Below are 19,562 nucleotides of genomic sequence, written 5' to 3'. Positions count from 1 at the left end.
CAGCGCAGAAGGCCCGCCTGGGCTAAAGACAAAAGGACTGGACTGCTGCTGAGTGGTCCAAAGTTATGTTCTTTTGAGGAAAGTAAATTTTGCATTTCCTTTGGAAATCAAGGTCCCAGAGTCTGGAGGAAGAGAGGAGGGCACATAATCCATGTTGCTGAGGTCCAGTGTAAAGTTTCCAGTCAGTGATGGTTGTGTTTTCTGAGGTTCAAGGTCAACACAGCTGCCTACAGGAAGTTTTAGAGCACTTCATGCTTCCTGCTGCTGCAACTTTATGGAGATGCAGATTTCATTTTCCAACAGGACCGGCACCTGCACAAAGTGCCAAAGCTACCAGTACCTGGTTTAAGGACCAAGGTATCCCTGTTCTTGATTGGCCAGTAAACTCGCTGACTTAACCCCATAGAAAATCTATGGGGTATTGTGAAAGGAAGATGCAATACAAGCCGACAATTCTAGAAGAGCTGAAGGCCACTATCAGAGCAACATGGCTCTCATAACACCTGAGCAGTGCCACAGACTGATCGACTCCATGCCATGCCGCATTGCTGCAGTAATCCAGGCCAAAGGAGCCCCAACTAAATATTGAGTGCTGTACATGCTCATACTTTTCATGTTCATACCTTTCAGTTGGCCAACATTTCTAAAAATCCTTTTTTTGCATTTGTCTTAATTGATATTCTAATTTTGTAGGTACTGAATTTGGGAGTTTCATTAGTTGTCAGTTATAATCATCAAAATTAAAAGAAAGTTTCACTTTTGAATGGAATTACTGAAATAAATCAACTTTGTCATGATATTCTAATTTTATGACTGGCACCTGTAGAGCTTACTTGTGTGGTTGGTTCTTATGCAGGTATCCTGGTTGTCCTCCCACTTCCCAAAGATGCAATGACTTGCTGCACTCTTAGCGCTCGCACTCACCACACAAAGAACCACCTGGATCGATGCGAGTGCAGCAGGTGACACTCAGTACCACACTGAGGTGTGTCAAGTTTTTACAGTGGCTGGAGTGCCAGTCCTGCCACCAAACCCTATATTTTCCCTCTAAGCTGGAGGACCTGCTTGCAGGGCTGGATGCACATTAACGTCATACCCGGGACGAAGCAACTGCAGGTTAAGAGCCATGCCCAAGGTCCCAATGGAGGAGAGTCACTTCAGGGGTTAACAGAATTCAAACTGGCAACCTTCTAATTGCCAGTGCAGATCCCTAGCCTCCATTTTAATTGGCAAGCTTTGTGGATGGGTTTGTGCATGCGAGTATTTGAATAGGCCAGGACTGGTCTGGCATTCTGTGTAGACTTGGATTATGCCATGTCCCAGGACTAATAAGTTTAAGGAAGTTATTTTATTTATAGTTTATAGTCGATCACTTTGTTATGTTTAATGTCAGAGGTGATTAAACTTTATTTGGCTTAAACTGTAATACAGGTAATGTGTATATGTTGTTATTTTTCTCAAATTCTGGAACTGGTTAGTATGTATAATATATGATATTAGAAATATTAATTTGTGTTTTTTTGTTTAAGGTTGATTCTTCATTAAATTTAAAAACATCCTCATGACCTTGTGATTTTTATGAGACAAGAGGCAAGAGTGAGCTACCTGAAAGAGCTTGAGGTAATTAATCTGATAATTCTGAGGTGAACTTTTATACATAGTCCTGAAAGATGCCATTTCTCCAAACATATATAAATCACTGATATTCCATGAAGAGCCAGCTCTTACCCCTTTTAGTCTAATATTCAATTTGTGATATAAATATACAGTACGCACACTGCGATATAGTGCTGTGAATCCACTTGACTTTGAGCATTTCCTAGTTTTCCTCCCTTCTCTTTCTCTGTATGTTTAGCATTCATTTGCTCAGAGGTTGATGCACTTGCCGCTCTCTGAGCAGCTCCTCTTTCCCTTCACCCTAGCTGCCAGCTTCTTCTCTTATGTAATTGGCATCTTTTACGTGGGAAAACTGATTAAGTCAGAGTTTGTGTTGCAATTACTTGATACGTTTCTTTCATTTTTTCACATAAGCTGGCTTAAGTCTTCAATCTGCCTCAAGAATGATTTAAGATATGAAGGTGGTAGGAAATGAGAGCAGGCGACGTGTAAATGTACCTATGGTCACCTTGTTGGCCGCTGCCGAGTTGATTCTACAATAAAATAAAATAAAAATAAAAAGAGGAATAACCTTGGAGGTCAATCATCACCCCAAAAGCGGATAGTAGACGTCACATATGTGTAGCAAATTTCAGGTCAATAGGTCTACGGACAAATGAACAACCGCGGTAGCGTATTATATAAAAAGATAAAGCGTTGTAAATATTGGTTAATCGTTTATTAGAGTGTCAAGTTAGCCATGTTCCAGGCGACATTTCCTCAAATTATGTTATACTAACTGTTCTCCGTGGCTCCACCTGTGTAGTAGTGAAGCAGGACAAACTTGAAAAATCATCAAAAAATGAAATAATTTGTATTGAGAAGAATTTATATTGATAGCTTTCATATCCGAGGGCCCCTTGATATACAATATTTTTCATTTTTCTGTCGGGGCGAGAATGTAGTTGTGATCTCTTTGCCAAAAATGCAAAAAGCTGGGAAGGTATCTCTGGCCAAGCGGAGGTAGAGTGCTGCTCCAACGTCAAACGTTGGCACCGTACCTGATCATGTTCAGCTCTGATGGGAGAGTGTCCCCCACGTGGGGATAAAAGAACATGGCCGTGATATCACATAGCTCTGAACTCTCTTTCAAAAACGTCAAACATTACTCTTTAACCATCTCTAGATGATAATGTGTGCTGAACAAACGCATATCACTAGCTAAGCAGAGGCAAGGTACGCTCTAACATGTGGCGAGAGGTAGAGTGACTTGAACGTGAGGCTGGAGTATAAATGAGGAGGGTCCTGCCTGGCTCTCAACTACTGAGGTCCTGCCTCCCCCTTTCCTCGGCCCGCAACCTGTCTCTTGGATTCACGTGAATAATTTGGTACCACAACCGAACTATGATACTTAGTGTGATGAGAGAAGTCGCAAAATCAACCAGAATGTTCAAGCAAATTATAGAAAAGAACCGATCTAAATCCGCTAGGTAGTTCTCTCATGAAAATTGGACAGACAGATGTAGGATTATATATATATATATATATATATATATATATATATATATATATACTGCTCAAAAGAATTAAAGGAACACTTTTTAATCAGAGTATAGCATAAAGTCAATGAAACTTATGGGATATTAATCTGGTCAGTTAAGTAGCAGAGGGTTGTTAATCAGTTTCAGCTGCTGTGGTGTTAATGAAATTAACAACAGATGCACTAGAGGGGCAACAATGAGATGACCCCAAAACAGGAATGAAGGGTTTAACAGGTGGAGGCCACTGACATTTTCCATCCTCATCTTTTCTGACTGAATCTTCACTAGTTTTGCATTTGGCTACAGTCAGTGTCACTACTGGTAGCATGAGGCGATATCTGGACCCTACAGAGGTTGCACAGGTAGTCCAACTTCTCCAGGATGGCACATCAATATGTGTTATTGCCAGAAGGTTTGCTGTGTCTCCCTGCACAGTCTCAAGGGCATGGAGGAGATTCTAGGAGACAAGCAGTTACTCTAGGAGAGCTGGGGAGGGCCATAGAAGGTCCATAACCCATCAGCAGGACCAGTATCTGCTCCTTTGGGCAAGGAAGAACAGGATGAGCACTGCCAGAGCCCTACAAAATGACCTCCAGCAGGCCACTGGTGTGAATGTCTCTGACCAAACAACCAGAAAGACTTCATGAGGGTGACCCAAGGGCCCCATGTCCTCTAATGGGCCCTAGGCTCACTGCCAAGCAGCATGCAGCTTGATTGGCATTCGCCATAGAATACCAGAATTGGCAGATGCACCCCTGAGCACGTGACAGAAGTGAAAGGGTCTGGAGAAGCCATGGAGAACATTATGCTGCCTGTAACATCATTCAGCATGAGCAGTTTGGTGGTGGGTTAATGATTGTCTGGGGAGGCATATCCATGGAGGGTCACACAGACCGCTACAGGCTTGACAAAGGCACCTTGGCTGCCATTAGGTATCAGGATGAAATCCTTGGACCCATTGTCAGACCGTATGCTGGTACAGTGGCTCCTGGTGCACGACAATTCCTGACCTCATGTGGTGAGAGTATGCAGGCAGTTCCTGGAGGATGAAGGAATTGATACCATTGACTGGCCACCACACTTTCCTGACCTAAATCCAATAGAACACCTCTGGGACATTATGTTTTGATCCATCCAATGCCACCAGGTTGCACCTCAGACTGTCTAGGAGCTCAGTGATACCCTGGTCCAGATCTGGGAGGAGATCCCCCACAACACCATCTGTCATCTCATTAGAAGCATGCACATGTTGTCAGGCATGTATACAAGAACACAGGGGCCATACAAAGTGCTGCGTACAATTTTGAGTTGCTGCAATTAAATTTTGGCAAAATGGACTAGCCTGCCACATAATGTTTTCACTCTGATTTTTGGGGCGTCATTGAATTCAGGGCTCTGTAGGTTGATCATTTTCATTTCCATTAAGCGATGTGGCATCCTTTCGTTCCTAACACATTACCCAGTCTATATCAGTATAGATATCCAGGAGGATTTCTTTTTCCCATTGAGATCTGATGTGTTTTCAAAGTGTTCCTTTAATTTTTTTGAGCAGTTTATATATATATATATATATATATATATATATATATATATATATATATATATATATAAATTCTTTGCAATAGTCTTTTAACTTTGCTTTTTTGATAATATTTATTAAGTTGCTTTAATGTAAATTAACAAACTCAATACTGTTATAAGCTAAATTGCACAGAGTGACAGCATTATATCTTTGGAGCTTTATAAGTCATACCTAAGCATCCAGAGCTGGTTATATTCTAAAGAAGAAATATGAACATTCTAAGTTGAAGGATTAGATTCCATGTGCACAGTGAAAAATTAGAATGCAGTTGTTTGTTAAAAAATGTAGAGGTAGACATGCCATGCTATGTACAAGCCTGGTATGCTTTATCCAGCTTCAGTTGTTCCAGATTTTCATTGCAGGAGATATTTAACTTAAACCAATTTTTTGCTTTGGCTAAAATATACAAATACTACCATTCATTTAGCCTGCCATAGCTCTTCAAAACCTATTTCATTACTGAAACTTGAATGGCTCCAAATATTACTATCTGGCTCGCTGTTTCTTAATTTATTAAAGTTTTTTGGTTCTGTGAAGGAAAAAAAAGGTAATGTTTGCAAAATTACCATTAATCAACTGTGTCCCCTTGTTTTTTTTTTTTTTTTTAATTTATTTATTAATTTTATTATAATCAATACATAGTAATCAAGTTTTTACAAAAAAAAAGAATTATGCTAAGAACAGATCGATCCCCACCCTTGAGAGAGAGAGCAAGCCAAATGGTGTAAAATTTAAGGCTTGTAAAAAATACCTAAATCAACAAATTCTCTGTGCTTTATAAACTCATTTCAAAATATTACTGATTAGATCCTGCCATGTTTTGAAAAAGTCTGCACAGATCCTCTAACTGAGTATTTGATTTTTTCCAATTTTAAATAATATAACACATCAGTTTCCCACTGACTTAAAAGAGGAGAGTTTGGGTTCTTCCAGTTTATCAGAATAAGTCTGCGTGCCAACAGTGTAGTGAATGCAATCACAATTTGTTTGTCTTTCTCCACTTTAAGACCCTCTGGAAGAACCCCAAACACAGCTGTTAATGGGTTAGGAGGGATTGTGAGTCCAAGACTGTCTGAGAGGTAATTAAAATTTTTGTCCAGAATAATGTTAATTTGGTGCAGGCCCAGAACATGTGACCCAGTGAGGCTGGGGCTTGGTTGCAACGTTAGAGGTTGGATCATGCCCTGGAAACATTTTGGAGAGTTTTAGTCGAGACAGATGTGCTCGATATATAATTTTGAGTTGTATAATTGTATGCTTTATGCATATGGAGCTTGAGTGAATTCTCTGCATTGCTACTTTCCACTCCTTTTCTGATATATTAATTGAGAGGTCATTTTCCCAGTGTCCTCTTGGATCTTTGAAAGGAAGGGATTGTAAAAGGATTTTATATATTGTAGAGATGGAGTCTAACTCCTTGAAATTGAGCAATAATTTTTCCAGCGTGGATGAGGGTGCAAGATGAGGAAAATCTGGAAGGTTCTGTTTAACAAAGTTCCTGATTTGAAGATAGTGAAAGAAATTTGTAGCTGGAATGTTAAATTTGGAATGTAATTGTTCATAGGATGCAAAGACGTTGTCTATATAAAGATCTCTAAGCAAGTTAATTCCAAATTTTTCCAGATATTAAAACTGCATATGTTTGTGAGGGTTGAAAGAGGTGGTTCTTTTGCAGGGTGCCACAGAAAGAAGCTTCTCCGTCTTAAAATGCTTTCTACATTGGTTCCAGATTCTAAGTGAGTGGAGCACAATTGGGTTATTAGTGTATTGCCGATAGCGTGTGTTTATTGGAGCACAGAGCAAGGAATACAAAGAAGTACTGCAGGATTTTACTTCTATTGCGGTCCATGCCTGTGTATGTTCTTCTATTTGTGTCCAGGTTCTTATCGACTGTATATTTGCCCAGTAATAAAACTGGAAGTTAGGTAGAGCCATGCCACCTTCTGCCTTTTGTCTTTGTAGGGTCGCTCTTTTGATGCGTGGATGTTTAGAATTCCAAATAAATGAGGTTATTGTTGAATCTAATTGCTTAAAGAACGATTTATTAATGTATATTGGTATGTTTTGAAATAAAAAGGAGCTTAGGAAGAATATTCATCTTAACAGTGTTAATTCTTCCAGCTAGTGTGAGATGAAGGGTTGACCATCTATGCAAGTCTTGTTTAATTTTTTCCATGCAGGCACGAAATTTTGTTGATAAAGAGCTTTATGTTTACTTGTGATGTTTACCCCGAGGTATTTAAACTGTTCTGCAATGATAAAAGGAAGGGTGTCTAATCTAATATTATATGCTTGCGAATTCACGGAAAGAGTACACTTTTATTCAGATTAATTCTGAGACCAGAGAGCTTTTGAAATTCTGTGAGTGCTGCTAAGACTGCAGGCACAGAATTTTCTGGGTCCGATATATACAGTACCATGTCATCTGCATATAATGAGATTTTCTGTTCCAGTCCTTCTCTGCTAATCCCCTTTATCTGATCAGTATTTCGACAATGTATTGCCAGTGGTTCAATGGCAATTGCAAACAGCAGTGGTGACAAAGGGCATCCTTGTCTTGTGCCACGTTCTAGTTTAAAGTAGTCTGAGCAAATGTTATTGATGCAAACTGAAGCTTCTGGGTTAGTATACAGTAATTTAATCCATGCACAAATGTTGGGCCAAACCCAAACTTCTCCAAAATAGTAAAAGGTATTTCCATTCAATCATGTCGAATGCTTTTCTGCATCCAATGATAATAATATTTCTGGGGTGTTTGATTTAGTTGGTGAGTATATTACATTAAACAGGCGTCGAAGATTTGAAGATAAGTGTCGGCCCCTAATAAATCCAGTTTGGTCTTGTGATATTACTGAGGGAGCACTTTCTCCATCCTTCTAGCTATGATTTTAGAGAGTATTTTAACGTCGTTATTCAGAAGTGAAATTGGTCTGTATGATGCACATTGTAATAAGTCCTTATTTTGTTTTGGAAAGACAGTGATTAGTGCTTGGCGAAAGGTTTGTGGAAGAGATTGGTTATCTCTGGCTTCTGTAAATGTTGCTAATAGGAGGGAGCTAGCTGAGGAGAATTTCTTGTAAAACTCTGCAGGGTAGCCGTCAGGGCCTGCTGCTTTTCCACCTTGGAGTGACTTTATAGCATCCAGTAATTCTGATAATGACAGAGGTTTATCGAGTCCTCCACACTAAAAGCGTCAATTTGTGGTATCTGTAATTTATCCAGAAATGCATTAGATTGTATATTGTCTTCTTTAAACTCAGTAGTATATAGGGATTTATAGTAGTCTCTAAAAGTGTACATTATATTTTTGTGTTCGATGATTTTATCTCCATTAGTGTTAGTAATTACGAGATTGCGTTGCATACATCTTGCTTGTGAATTTGTTGCGCTAAAAGCTTATTAGCTTTCTCTCCATGTTCATAATAATGATGTCTGGATTTGTAAATTAGTTGTTCGGTTTCTTTAGTTGTCAAGAGGTTTAATTCTGAATGTAGAGCCTGCCTCCTCTTATGTAGAGTCTCGCTTGGTAGTCTGGCATGTTCTTCATCTATTTTAGTAATTTCACTTTTTATCTCTGCTACTTTCTTCGCTTCGGATTTATTTCTGTGGGAAAGATATGAGATAATCTGTCCTCTTAAGAAGGCCTTAAGAGTTTCCCAGAGTATTCCTGCAGAGATCTCAGGGGATGTATTTGTCTCTAGAAAGAATTCGATTTGTTTGGATATAAATTCAGTACAATTCTCGTCAGCTAATAGAAGCGGATTGAGGCGCCATCTGCGGGGTGAGTGTATGGGGCTTAGTAATTTCAGCTCCAAGATCATCGGAGCATGGTCTGAAATAACAATAGCATCGTATTTACAAGATTTAATCTTAGGCAAGAAGTTATTATCTATAAAGAAGTAATCAATCCTTGAGTAGCAATGATGTACTGGTGAGTAGAAAGAATATGTTCTTGAATTTGGGTTTAAAAACCTCCAGGGATCTGATAAGTTGTGATCAGTTATAAACTTTGTAATTATCTTTGCGGTGTTAGTTGCGTTCCCCTGTGGAGGAAGTCTTATCTAAAAGTGGATTTAGAACACAATTAAAGTCCCCAGCCATTATAAGTTTATGAGTGTTCAGATTGGGAATGGATGCAAATAAATTTTGTATAAATTCCTTATCATCAACATTAGGTGCATAAACATTTATCAAAATCATTTTACAGTTAGATAAGTCTCCCATGACCATCACATATCTCCCTTCAGGATCCAATACTACATCTGATGCTACAAATGGTACTGTTCTATGTATGAGAATTCCCACCCCTCTAGTTTTCTTTGTAAAACTAGAATGGAACATTTGCCAGTCCAGTCTTTTTGCAGCGGAACTGATCCTTACTTAGTAAGTGGGTTTCCTGTAAAAATACTATTTTAGCATTTAGACCTGTTAGGTGAGAAAGTACTTTCTTTCTCTTTAATTCGTGATTCAGGCCTTTAACATTCCAGCTTACGAGTTAACTGTCCCATCATGGAGACACTGATTCTGAGTTTTTGGTGTCATATTATAGTCTTAACTGGAAGTGAAATAGTTTAGGTCTTAATTTCCTATTCCCCAAGAGTTGTTGCCATGCAGCTTATTATTACGTTGATAGTTATAATTATAAAGATTGAGATGATAGATTAGATATAGATCAAGCCTGCTCTCTTTCTCTTCCCCTTAACCCCCACCCTCTTTTTTGCCTCCCCAGGTGAGGCTAAAACCCACTTCATGCAGTCCCAGTCCTCTGACATACCCAGAGACAGAGCACGTCCAAAGCACATCAAGCCCCCATGCAGTGGCGCTTTAAGGTTAAAAGATAGAGATATCTGTTACCAATATAGTCTTTAAAAGAGGAAAAAGAAAAAAAAGAATTTTGCACTTAATATATAATATATATATATACACATATACATATATATATATATACATATATATATATACATATACATACACACATATATACATACATACATACACATACACATACATATAATCTTCATCAATTTTAGTGCATTAAGATGATATCCCCAGATAATAAACCCAGGTGATGGTGTTAAAGATGTGTCCAAAACAAGCATAACAAGTCTTAATGCAGTAATAGCAATAACAGCAAACCAAGGGTATGATATTGAACAGTCTCATTTAGGGTACACATGAAATAATTAGAAAAGAAAAAAAAGAGGAGGAAAACGTAATTAAGCACAATAAAACATAAACATTTAGCCCTAGTAATACTAAGTAATATAAGTAATAAGTAAGTAATAATAATAATAAGTAATAATAAGAATATGAGAATATATGCTGATAAAAACCCGTATTTTAAAACAAATAGATCAGACAGTAGATTATTAATCCTAGCTTTATCATTTACCGCCATGACTCACAATTATGTATCAGAATAGTCCGGGATCAGCTTTCTTAACTCATTTTCTGCCTCCTCCTTGCTAGCGAAAACATAGAAATGACCCTGCCATTCCACTTTCAGTTTTGCGGATACAGGAGGCCGTATTTGACATTGGCTTGCCGTAGCAGCTGTTTAATATTATAGAAGGCGCGCGTTTAATAGCTGTTGCTGGAGAGAAGTCAGGGAAGGCGAATGTGGCAATCTTCATATATAATATCTTCCTTTTTTCCTGAGGAGTTCCATCACCTCTAACTTAAATGATAATCGTTCAAAGCGAACTATAAAAGATCTTGGTCGGGGTCTGGCGGTGTTTGATCAGCGTCTGCGATAAGCGCTGCTATCTCAGATTCTGCTTTAAAGTCGCCCCCGATTATTTTAGAAAAAAGTTCAGTTGCGAATTTCACAGGGTTTAAACTTTCTCGATTCTCCGGCAGGCCTTCAATTCTGACATTATCCCTTCTATTCCCATCTTCTAAAGCAGCCAGTCTGTCTCCAAGTTTTTCTCCGAGTTTTTTACATTCCGAACTGGCATTTACTGCTCTTTCCTCGGCACTGGAAGCTAGATGTTCGGCTATTTCGATCCGATTTGTGAATGTCTCACTAAGATGCTCCAATCGATCAGCAAGCGTGCTCAGTTTAGCGAGTTTTTCTCAATGCGCTCTTCAATTTTGCCCAGCACCTGTCGAAGTTCAAGTTGGACCTCTTGCGCAGCCTTTCATTTGCCTGTTGGAATTCCTGTCGCAGCCTTTCATTTGCCTGTTGGATTTCCTGTCGCAGACATTCATTGGCCTGTTTCATCTCCTGTTTTAATTCCTGTTTCAGTCTCTCAAGTGCCTTTGCCGTTGCTTTCTCATTAGCCTTCTCGCTTTCCTTTATATCTTGCGTGAGCTCAGCGAGCAACACTTTCAGTTCAGATAGCTCAAATGTGTTTTTTTTTTTTGAAGAACCCTTTAAAGTAATACCTGGTGTCCCAGCTGCTGTTTTACCTACTAATTTCACTTTTCTGAAACTGAAAACCTTGAGCTTTCTTACAAAGTTGGAGTTGTTACATTTATTGATATTGAGGGAATGGCATGGCATGTAAAGCCAAAAATTGCATAAGTGTGTTGCCACCCAAACCTTATAGGACATGCTACCATCATAAGCTTGTGCTGACACACAATTATCACATTTATCTAAAATTATTTCTAATTGACCCTGCTTCTTAATTTTTATCAAATAATGTCCGTCCTGGGTATGACGTTAATCTGCACCCAGCCCTGTAGGTAGGCCCTCCAACCTACAGGGAAAAACCTGGGGGTTGGCAGCATTGGCACTGCAGCCACCATAAACAAACTTCCCACTGGTTCCATTCCATCTGAACTTGTGTGGTGCTGAGGTGTCACCCTTTACATGGCTGCACTTGGGTCCTAAACTGGGGTCCTGAGTTGGTTTGTCATGTGGTGGGTACGGCAATGCGCTGTATCCGTGCCTGCTCTAACCTCCTCCTCACAGTAAAAACAAATGCATGAATATATGAGGAGTGTTCAAAATTTTCAAATATTCTGTTGATGCAAGCTTATGAATTCATTAAGAGTTCCAATACCAGTGTCTTTGCATATTATTGTCAAGCATCAAGCAAACAATGTAGAGAGAAAGCCAACCTTAGTGAGACTGAGGTATTGGAGTGTGTCGTATGGGCACATTAAACAAAGAAGAGTCAGAACTTCATTGTATTCAGGACTCAGTATGGTGAGTACAGTTAGCAATGCCATCATATAGGTTTATGGGGTTCTTGTTGTCATGTGTACAGATTACTTACATTTGCTGATGATCACACAACATGTTCTGGAGAAAGTATGCGTTTTAAAATTACTTGTAAGTATGCATGCACATTCATATAATAGATATTTTTTGTTGGCAACTTTTCTTTAGAAACAGCTGGTTGCACAGAAAATCCACATTGAGGAAAATGAAGACAGAGACACAGGCCTAGAACAAAGACATTATAAAGAAGATTTGGACTGTGTCAAAGCAAAAGTTCCTCTGGGAGATCTTGATCTTTATGATGGTACTTTCATCTCTTTGGAGAGTAAAGGCATTAGGTATTAAATCTTTTTTTGTGTAATACGTAGTCATTTGTTGGATTTGGATATTTACAACATAATAGCATCTTGTAAAGCTTGTAAAAGGACTTTGTAATATTTAGTGTAATTAAAGTTTAATTTATTGGTCGTCTTTCATGTTGTTATGAAATCAAAGCATTTTTTTTTAATATGTTTGTACTACTCTTATAGTCCAGAAGACTATTTAGATTCCAGAATGCCTCTTTCTCCTTACCTAGCGGTGCCTGACTGCACAACAGCACTAGAGCTTCCATACAGCATTCATGCTTTTCACCATCTACGGGTGAGTAGACACAAGGGCTCTCAAATTAGACCGTAATTCAAATTTAAATGCAGATATTAAAAAACATGCTTTTGTTCAAATGTGTACTTGAAAAAGTAAGGGTGCTTCATCCATGTTCTTGTATTAAGTATATTACAATATGAAGGATGCCAATATAAATTAAAAAAACAACAAAAATAAATGGTGTGATGTCCTGCCATGTCTCTTACCTATATATTGTACCAGTAAAGTGTTTGGATGCACCTACTCATTGAAGGGATTTTCTGTTTTACTACTTTCTACATTTTGGAAGAAAAATCAAGACATGGAAACTATTAAATAACACATTTAGATTTATGTGTGCAGTGTTATAAAAAACAGAATAACGTATAAAATTATACATTGATCAAAAAGTGTTAAAACTGTCTTAGAATTTTAATTCTTCATCTCACACCCTCACTCTGAAACATATTTTTTTCTTCATTTCTTTTTTACTGCCCCAGAAAAAAGTGAAATCAGTAAAGAGATGAATAGGTGGATAGTTGGATGAATGGGTTGAAGTAAAAGTATTTTGATTTTATTTTTTTCCTTAGGGTGTTCAGGAGAGGGTGAACTTGACTGCTCCTCTCTTATCTAAAGAAGATTCTATTTTTAATTCCATATCTTTGAAGCATTGGAGTTTTGAAGAAGTGGGACATCGAATTCATGAGGCCATGAAAAAAGTAAGCATACTTAAGATAGTAAACGGTATTTTCATCCAGTAAAACCACTCATATGCTTTATTATGCATTATTATAAAAAAAAAAGAAATCAGCATTTCTGTTTTTTATAATATAACTTGAATATTTAATATCAACAAGTGTACATTTTGTAAGCTTTGCAAATCACTTACTGAATACGTCAATTTGATGTGTCAAGTAGACTGATATCCTGTTAATTACATTCTTCTTCTTCTTCATCTTTTCCTGCTTCAGCGTGGGTTGTTGTGCCTGATCAACCTTCTCCAAACAGCTCTGTTCTGCACCTCCTCACCAGTCAAGACCTTTTCCTTCAGATCTTATTTTACTTTATCAATCTATATCCGCTTTGGCCTCTCTCGCTTTCTCTTCCCCTTTACTTCCATTCCCATCACTCTTTTCCAACATTTTTATTGTCTTTCCTCATCATATATCCATAGCACTTTGTTTTATGGGTTTATTTAACATCCCTAACCCTGCTTAACTCTTTTAGGAAACTCCTAAATTGACAAATCCCCCCCACGACCCAAAAAATACTGAGACAGAAAAATTTTATATAAATTTTTTTTCTTATTTATTAAGGGACATAAATTTAAAGATAAAATATTAAATACAAAATATAAGTAGGCAGTAACAGCAGACTGCATAACATTCAGTGAATACACTTGATTCCTACTTTTCATGCTCTTTCTCTGTCCATTTAGCATTTGTTTGCTCAGAGGTTGATCGCTTGCTGCTTCTCTTCTTTCTTTTCGCGTTAAAACTGATTAAGTCTGTTTTTGTGTTGCAGTTACTTAGTATGTTTTTTCTTAATTTTTCTCTTAAGCTGGCACTTAAATGTTCTATCTGCTTCAAGAATGATTTAAGATATGAAGAGGTAGAGGAAGTGACGGCGAAGGTAGTAGAGAATGAGAACAGAACCCATACACATGCGCCACACAGCCGCCCTGCTGCCCAGCTGCTGAGAGTGGCTTCTATAATAAAATAAAAATAAAAAGAGTAATAAAAATCATCACCCAGAAAGCGCATAATAAACGTCACGTAGTATATGTGTACCGAATTTTAGGGCAATACTTCAAGCGGTTTTCTTGCTACAGGTGATTTAAAATCCTGGACAGACAAATGAACAGCCACTGTAGCGTATTATATAAGAAGATAAGAAAGTAAGTATTCTTAAAACAGTTTGGCAGTGATGGCACAGGTTCAGACCTTCTTCCCTATCTTTGGCATGATCTGAACTTTTGTCCCTACACTGTGTATATGTAACAGCCTATAACACGTGATTAAGATATACATTTCTTTGCAAAAGTAATATTTGTGTGTTTCATTTTTGCTACTTTCATGTATTATAAGCTTAACATCTATTATTATCTAAAAAGCATCATTTAGATTAAATACTCTTTCAAAGCATAGTACATGAGTAATAAAACAGTTTAAATCTTTAAATTTTTTTTCTGTCAGTTTTCTCATATCTTGATACAAAGCAACAACAACATTTATTTCTATAGCACATTTTCATGCAAATGTAGCTCAAAGTGCTTTACATGATGAAGAAAAGAGAAATAAAAAGACAAAGTAAGAATTAGAATCAGAGAACACTAATAAACATAGAATAATAGTAAGGTCCGATGGCCAGGGAGGACAGAAAAAACAAAAAAAAACTCCCAGACGGCAGCCCCCTCTAGGCATTCTACTGACATCAATGACCTCAATCAGTCCTCATTGTATTCAGGGTTCTCATGGAAGGACTTGATGATGATGGTCATGTGGACTTCTGGCCTTTAATCCATCAATATAGTTACATCCCGGTGCTTTGATTAGGTGGTGGTGGCGGCGCAGGTCGCCACCACAGAAAACCGAAAAAAGAACAGAAGAGAGAGTAGGGTTTAATACGGATTTTGGAGCCACCATGAATAGTAATGATAAAAGCAAACTTTATTAATCCAGTCCATTTTGGCCCAGTTCAGTTTTTAGCCTCAGCTTTTGCTAGTGGGCCAGTGGTCTTTTTTTCTTGACGCTATTCCATCTCAGAAATATTTAAATTAGTTAATTAGCAATTTTATATCGGCTCTGTGTGGATGTGTGTAGAACCTGTGATGAACTGTCTTCCCATTCAAGATTGGTTTCGGTTTCGTTCACAGTTCTTTCTGCTGACATAGGTCAGACCCTCCAGTACCCTAAATTGAATTAAGTGGGATGTTTGAATTTTCAGCATAGTTTGTAAGCAATTTGATAAAGTGGTGTAAGTGCTGAACTCTGGTTGCCAGTTAAATAATGACCAGTTAATTAATCTGCCAATTATCTGCACCATCTGTAAAAAGTCAATCTGAACAGTTGTACTTTGCAACTGTGCTTGTAATGTTCTTTTGTGCTGGTGTTCATTATATAAAAGCTACATATATAAAAAAGTGGTTGTTTGGTTTTTATAACTGGATACACACAGCTAAACTAAATTCCTTGTAAATTGTTGTAGCTTCTCTATTTGCTGCAGACTCTTTGACTGGTCCTAGGAACATATTTAAATCGTCTTCTTCTTCTTTCACAAGTACTCCAGCTCTATTTCCATTTCTCTCAGTTTTTGTACAAACCACAGTTGTTATTCAGTTTTCACTACATTATGCAGAACTAGACTGACTCTCTAGTTAAGTGGAAAGAACACTGTGATTAGACTCCTATCATACTTAGGTACACAGATGCTGGTCATAAAATTAGAATATCATGACAAAGTTGATTTATTTCAGTAATTTCATTCAAAAAGTAAAACATATATTAGATTCATTCATTACACACAGACTGATGTATTTCAAATGTTTTTTTGTTCTTTTAATTTTGATGATTATAACTGACAACTAATGAAAGTCCCAAATTCAGTATCTCGGAAAATTAGAATATTGTGAAAAGGTTCAATATTGAAGACACCTGGTGCCACACTCACTCTAATCAGCTAATTAACTCAAAACACCTGCAAAAGCCTTTAAATGGTCTCTCAGTCTAGTTCTGTAGGCTACACAATCATGGGGAAGACTGCTGACTTGACAGTTGTCCAAAAGACGACCATTGACACCTTGCACAAGGAGGGCAAGACACAAAAGGTCATTGCTAAAGAGGCTGGCTGTTCACAGAGCTCTGTGTCCAAGCACATTAATAGAGAGGCTAAGGGAAGGACAAGATGTGTAGAAAAAGTGTACAAGCAATAGAGATAACCTGGTACCTGAGAGGATTGTGACACAAAACCCATTGAAAACTGTGGGGAGATTCACAAAGAGTGGACTGCAGCTGGAGTCAGTGCTTCAAGAACCACCACACACACGTATGAAAGACATGGGTTTCAGCTGTCACATTCCTTGTGTCAAGCCACTCTTGAACAAGAGACAGCGTCAGAAGCGCCTGCCCTAAAAGACAAAACTGCTGCTGAGTGGTCCAAAGTTATGTTCTCTGATGAAAGTAAATTTTGCATTTCCTTTGGAAATCAAGGTCCCAGAGTCTGGAGGAAGAGAGGAGAGGCACAGAATCCACGTTGCTTGAGGTCCAGTGTAAAGTTTTCACAGTCAGTGATGGTTTGGGGTGCCATGTCATCTGCTGGTGTTGGTCCATTGTGTTATCTGAGGTCCAAGGTCAAGCAGCCGCCTACCAGGAAGTTTTAGAGCACTTCATGCTTCCTGCTGCTGATAACTTTATGGAGATGCAGATTTCATTTTCCAACAGGACCTGGCACCTGCACACAGTGCCAAAGCTACCAGTACCTGGTTTAAGGACCATGGTATCCCTGTTCTTGATTGGCCAGAAAACTCACCTGACCTTAACCCATAGAAAATCTCTGGGTATTGTGAAGAGGAAGATGCAATACGCAGACCCAACAATTCAGAAGAGCTGAAGGCCACTATCAGAGCAACATGGGCTCTCATAACACCTGAGCAGTGCCACAGACTGATCGACTCCATGCCTTGCCTTGTCGCATTGCTGCAGTAATCCAGGCCAAAGGGAGCCCCAACTAAATATTGAGTGCTGTACACTCATACTTTTCATGTTCATACCTTTCAGTTGGCCAACATTTCTAAAAATCCTTTTTTGCATCAGTCTTAATTGATATTCTAATTTTCCGAGGTTACTGAATTTGGGACTTTCATTAGTTGTCAGTTATAATCATCAAAATTAAAAAGAAATAAACATTTGAAATACATCAGTCTGTGTGTAATGAATGAATCTAATATACAAGTTTCACTTTTTGAATGGAATTACTGAAATAAATCAACTTTGTCATGATATTCTAATTTTATGACCGGCACCTGCAGATTAAATATGTGGAGGGCTTGCTTCCAAAAGCTAATTAGCTTCTGTTTGTTTTTTTTTTTGTAATAAACCCTTGTCAATTATTCTTACAAATTTTTTCAAGCGATGCTGTTTGTTGCATAGGGCATGAAGTATGAAGTTTTGTGATTAAAAGATAAAATGCAATATGTTTGTATGTGAAAGGTAAAGATGGTGTTGCATAATCCCTTCTTTTTGCACTGCCCCCTCTTGTTTCATATACTTTGATGAAAATTCATGTCACAAAATGAGTTGTCTATAGCTTATGACAACTTTTTTAAATTAGACTTATCCTTCCAGTAGTATGGAAGAAGCCGCCATCAGGTTTGGAGTGCCAGTGATAAAAATGTTATAGTTTATAGTGGTTATGGAGGTCCTTTATTGCTTATACTCAATTATGTATATATTTTTTTTTTGTAGAATTCCTCCTCATGGGTGTTGTATAACATGGCTGCTTTTTATTGGCGAATGAAAATGAACCGGCACGTAGTGAATGTGCATCGGCACTTCACTTTTGCCAGGTATGTGAATTGCTCAGTCTACGTGTCATTAAAGTCTTTTGTTAATGAATACATTAGTTTTGTGACATCTTTTGACTGCTTGACATGAGGATGGAGTAGTGAAGTGTTTAGAAGGTTTTATTCACTTTGTTTCATTAACTTTGAGGCCTTTTTTATATTATAAATGTGTCAATCAATATTGTAAAATATTGGTAGTTAATATTGTGTGATGCTTGATGTATTAAATACAGAGCACAATCTTGCAACATCTAGTAAACCATTCCAAATGTTAAAATATTTTAAGCACTTTAAACACAGGCGTGTTCTAATTAGGTTTTCTAACATAATGTCCAATAATGCTGCATAAAACTTCCTTTTTTTTTCTTCAATGTTTTGATGATAGCACATGTTTTGTTGTTTCTCAGGTAGGTATCACACAAGTATGCTAATGATGTTCTTAGTGCTGTGATGGTTTTTATTTGCTAATTTTGGCTTTGTATTTTTTTTTAGCATTCAGACTAATGCGTTTTCATTTTATTTTATGAATTGGAATAATTTGTAGTTTGCCTTCATTGTCCCTTTTTTGCAATTAACAGGCAACACAAAGATGTGGCCCTAATCAACATGGCCAATGTGTTGCATCGAGCCCATTTCTCTGCTGATGCAGCTATTTTGGTCCATGCAGCTTTGGACATCACTGCAGATTTCTTGACTAGCCATTACACTCTGGTAACATCTATGCGGTGAGTATATTCATACGTACTTGTCCTTAGATAATGTCATACTAGCCTTACTGTCACATGTATTAACCACAATGGGATAGAGGAGAAAAGCAGAACGTGACAGTGCAAGTGGCTGAACTGGAAAATTTTTATGTTTCTTGTTTAGTTGTGAAACCTCATCATGTCCTTTACAATAACTGCTTTAAAACTGTATGAAGAGTATTTCTCCATTGGATTGGCTAGTTAAGTAAAGAATATGTACAATCTATAGAAATTTAAGACTCAAACGTTTTGGTTAGACAAAGAAATGGGCTTTTTCTTGCACCAGGCATGAAGCAACATCAGTGATTCCAGATTGTGGCAAATGTGCCTGGCGACGGCATGTTGAGCCTTTTTCTTGTTAGACAAACAGAAGCAAAACTGTATGCTCGCCAAAGAGGGTAATGGGGTGAGCAGGCAGTGCTGAGTTCATATTTCATGAGTTCTTTGGAGTGAGCAACTTTGAACAGCTGGTAAATTGTATGCATCAGTATATTTTGTAAGTTGTTATTTCTGCGTATACTTTTAATGTATTGATAACATTAATTTATGAAATCCATACCAGTTATTGTTCAGTAGATTTTTTCAGTGTCTAGTAAATGATCCAGGCCTTTAATAACCTCTTGACACAGCCATCAGCAGTGTGTCTGTCTGCGGAGAGAGTGTGACCTTGTTGAGATGTTTCTACTCTGCGGTGACATTCTATGTCTCTGTGCACTTCCTATGAAGTGTAGCGATTGAGAGC

General features: G+C 37.9%; 1 protein-coding gene across 1 annotated transcript; it reads left to right on the top strand.

Annotated features, from left to right (window-relative positions):
* Window positions 1–1,556: 1,556 nt before the first annotated feature.
* On the top strand, window positions 1,557–18,799 carry LOC120520091 (tetratricopeptide repeat protein 17-like; the record flags this gene model as incomplete). Its single annotated transcript, XM_039742717.1, has 6 exons — window positions 1,557–1,620; window positions 12,059–12,228; window positions 12,421–12,532; window positions 13,105–13,233; window positions 17,977–18,077; window positions 18,653–18,799. Coding segments are annotated over exons 1-6 (701 nt in total), but the record flags the coding sequence as incomplete, so codon positions are not given.
* Between the last annotated feature and the right edge of the window lie 763 nt (window positions 18,800–19,562).

This window comes from Polypterus senegalus, unplaced genomic scaffold, assembly GCF_016835505.1.
Source record: "Polypterus senegalus isolate Bchr_013 unplaced genomic scaffold, ASM1683550v1 scaffold_3645, whole genome shotgun sequence".
NCBI classification, from domain to species: Eukaryota; Metazoa; Chordata; class Cladistia; order Polypteriformes; family Polypteridae; genus Polypterus; species Polypterus senegalus.
Note: the sequence above shows the minus strand (reverse complement) of the source record. Positions and strands in the feature narration are given on the sequence as shown.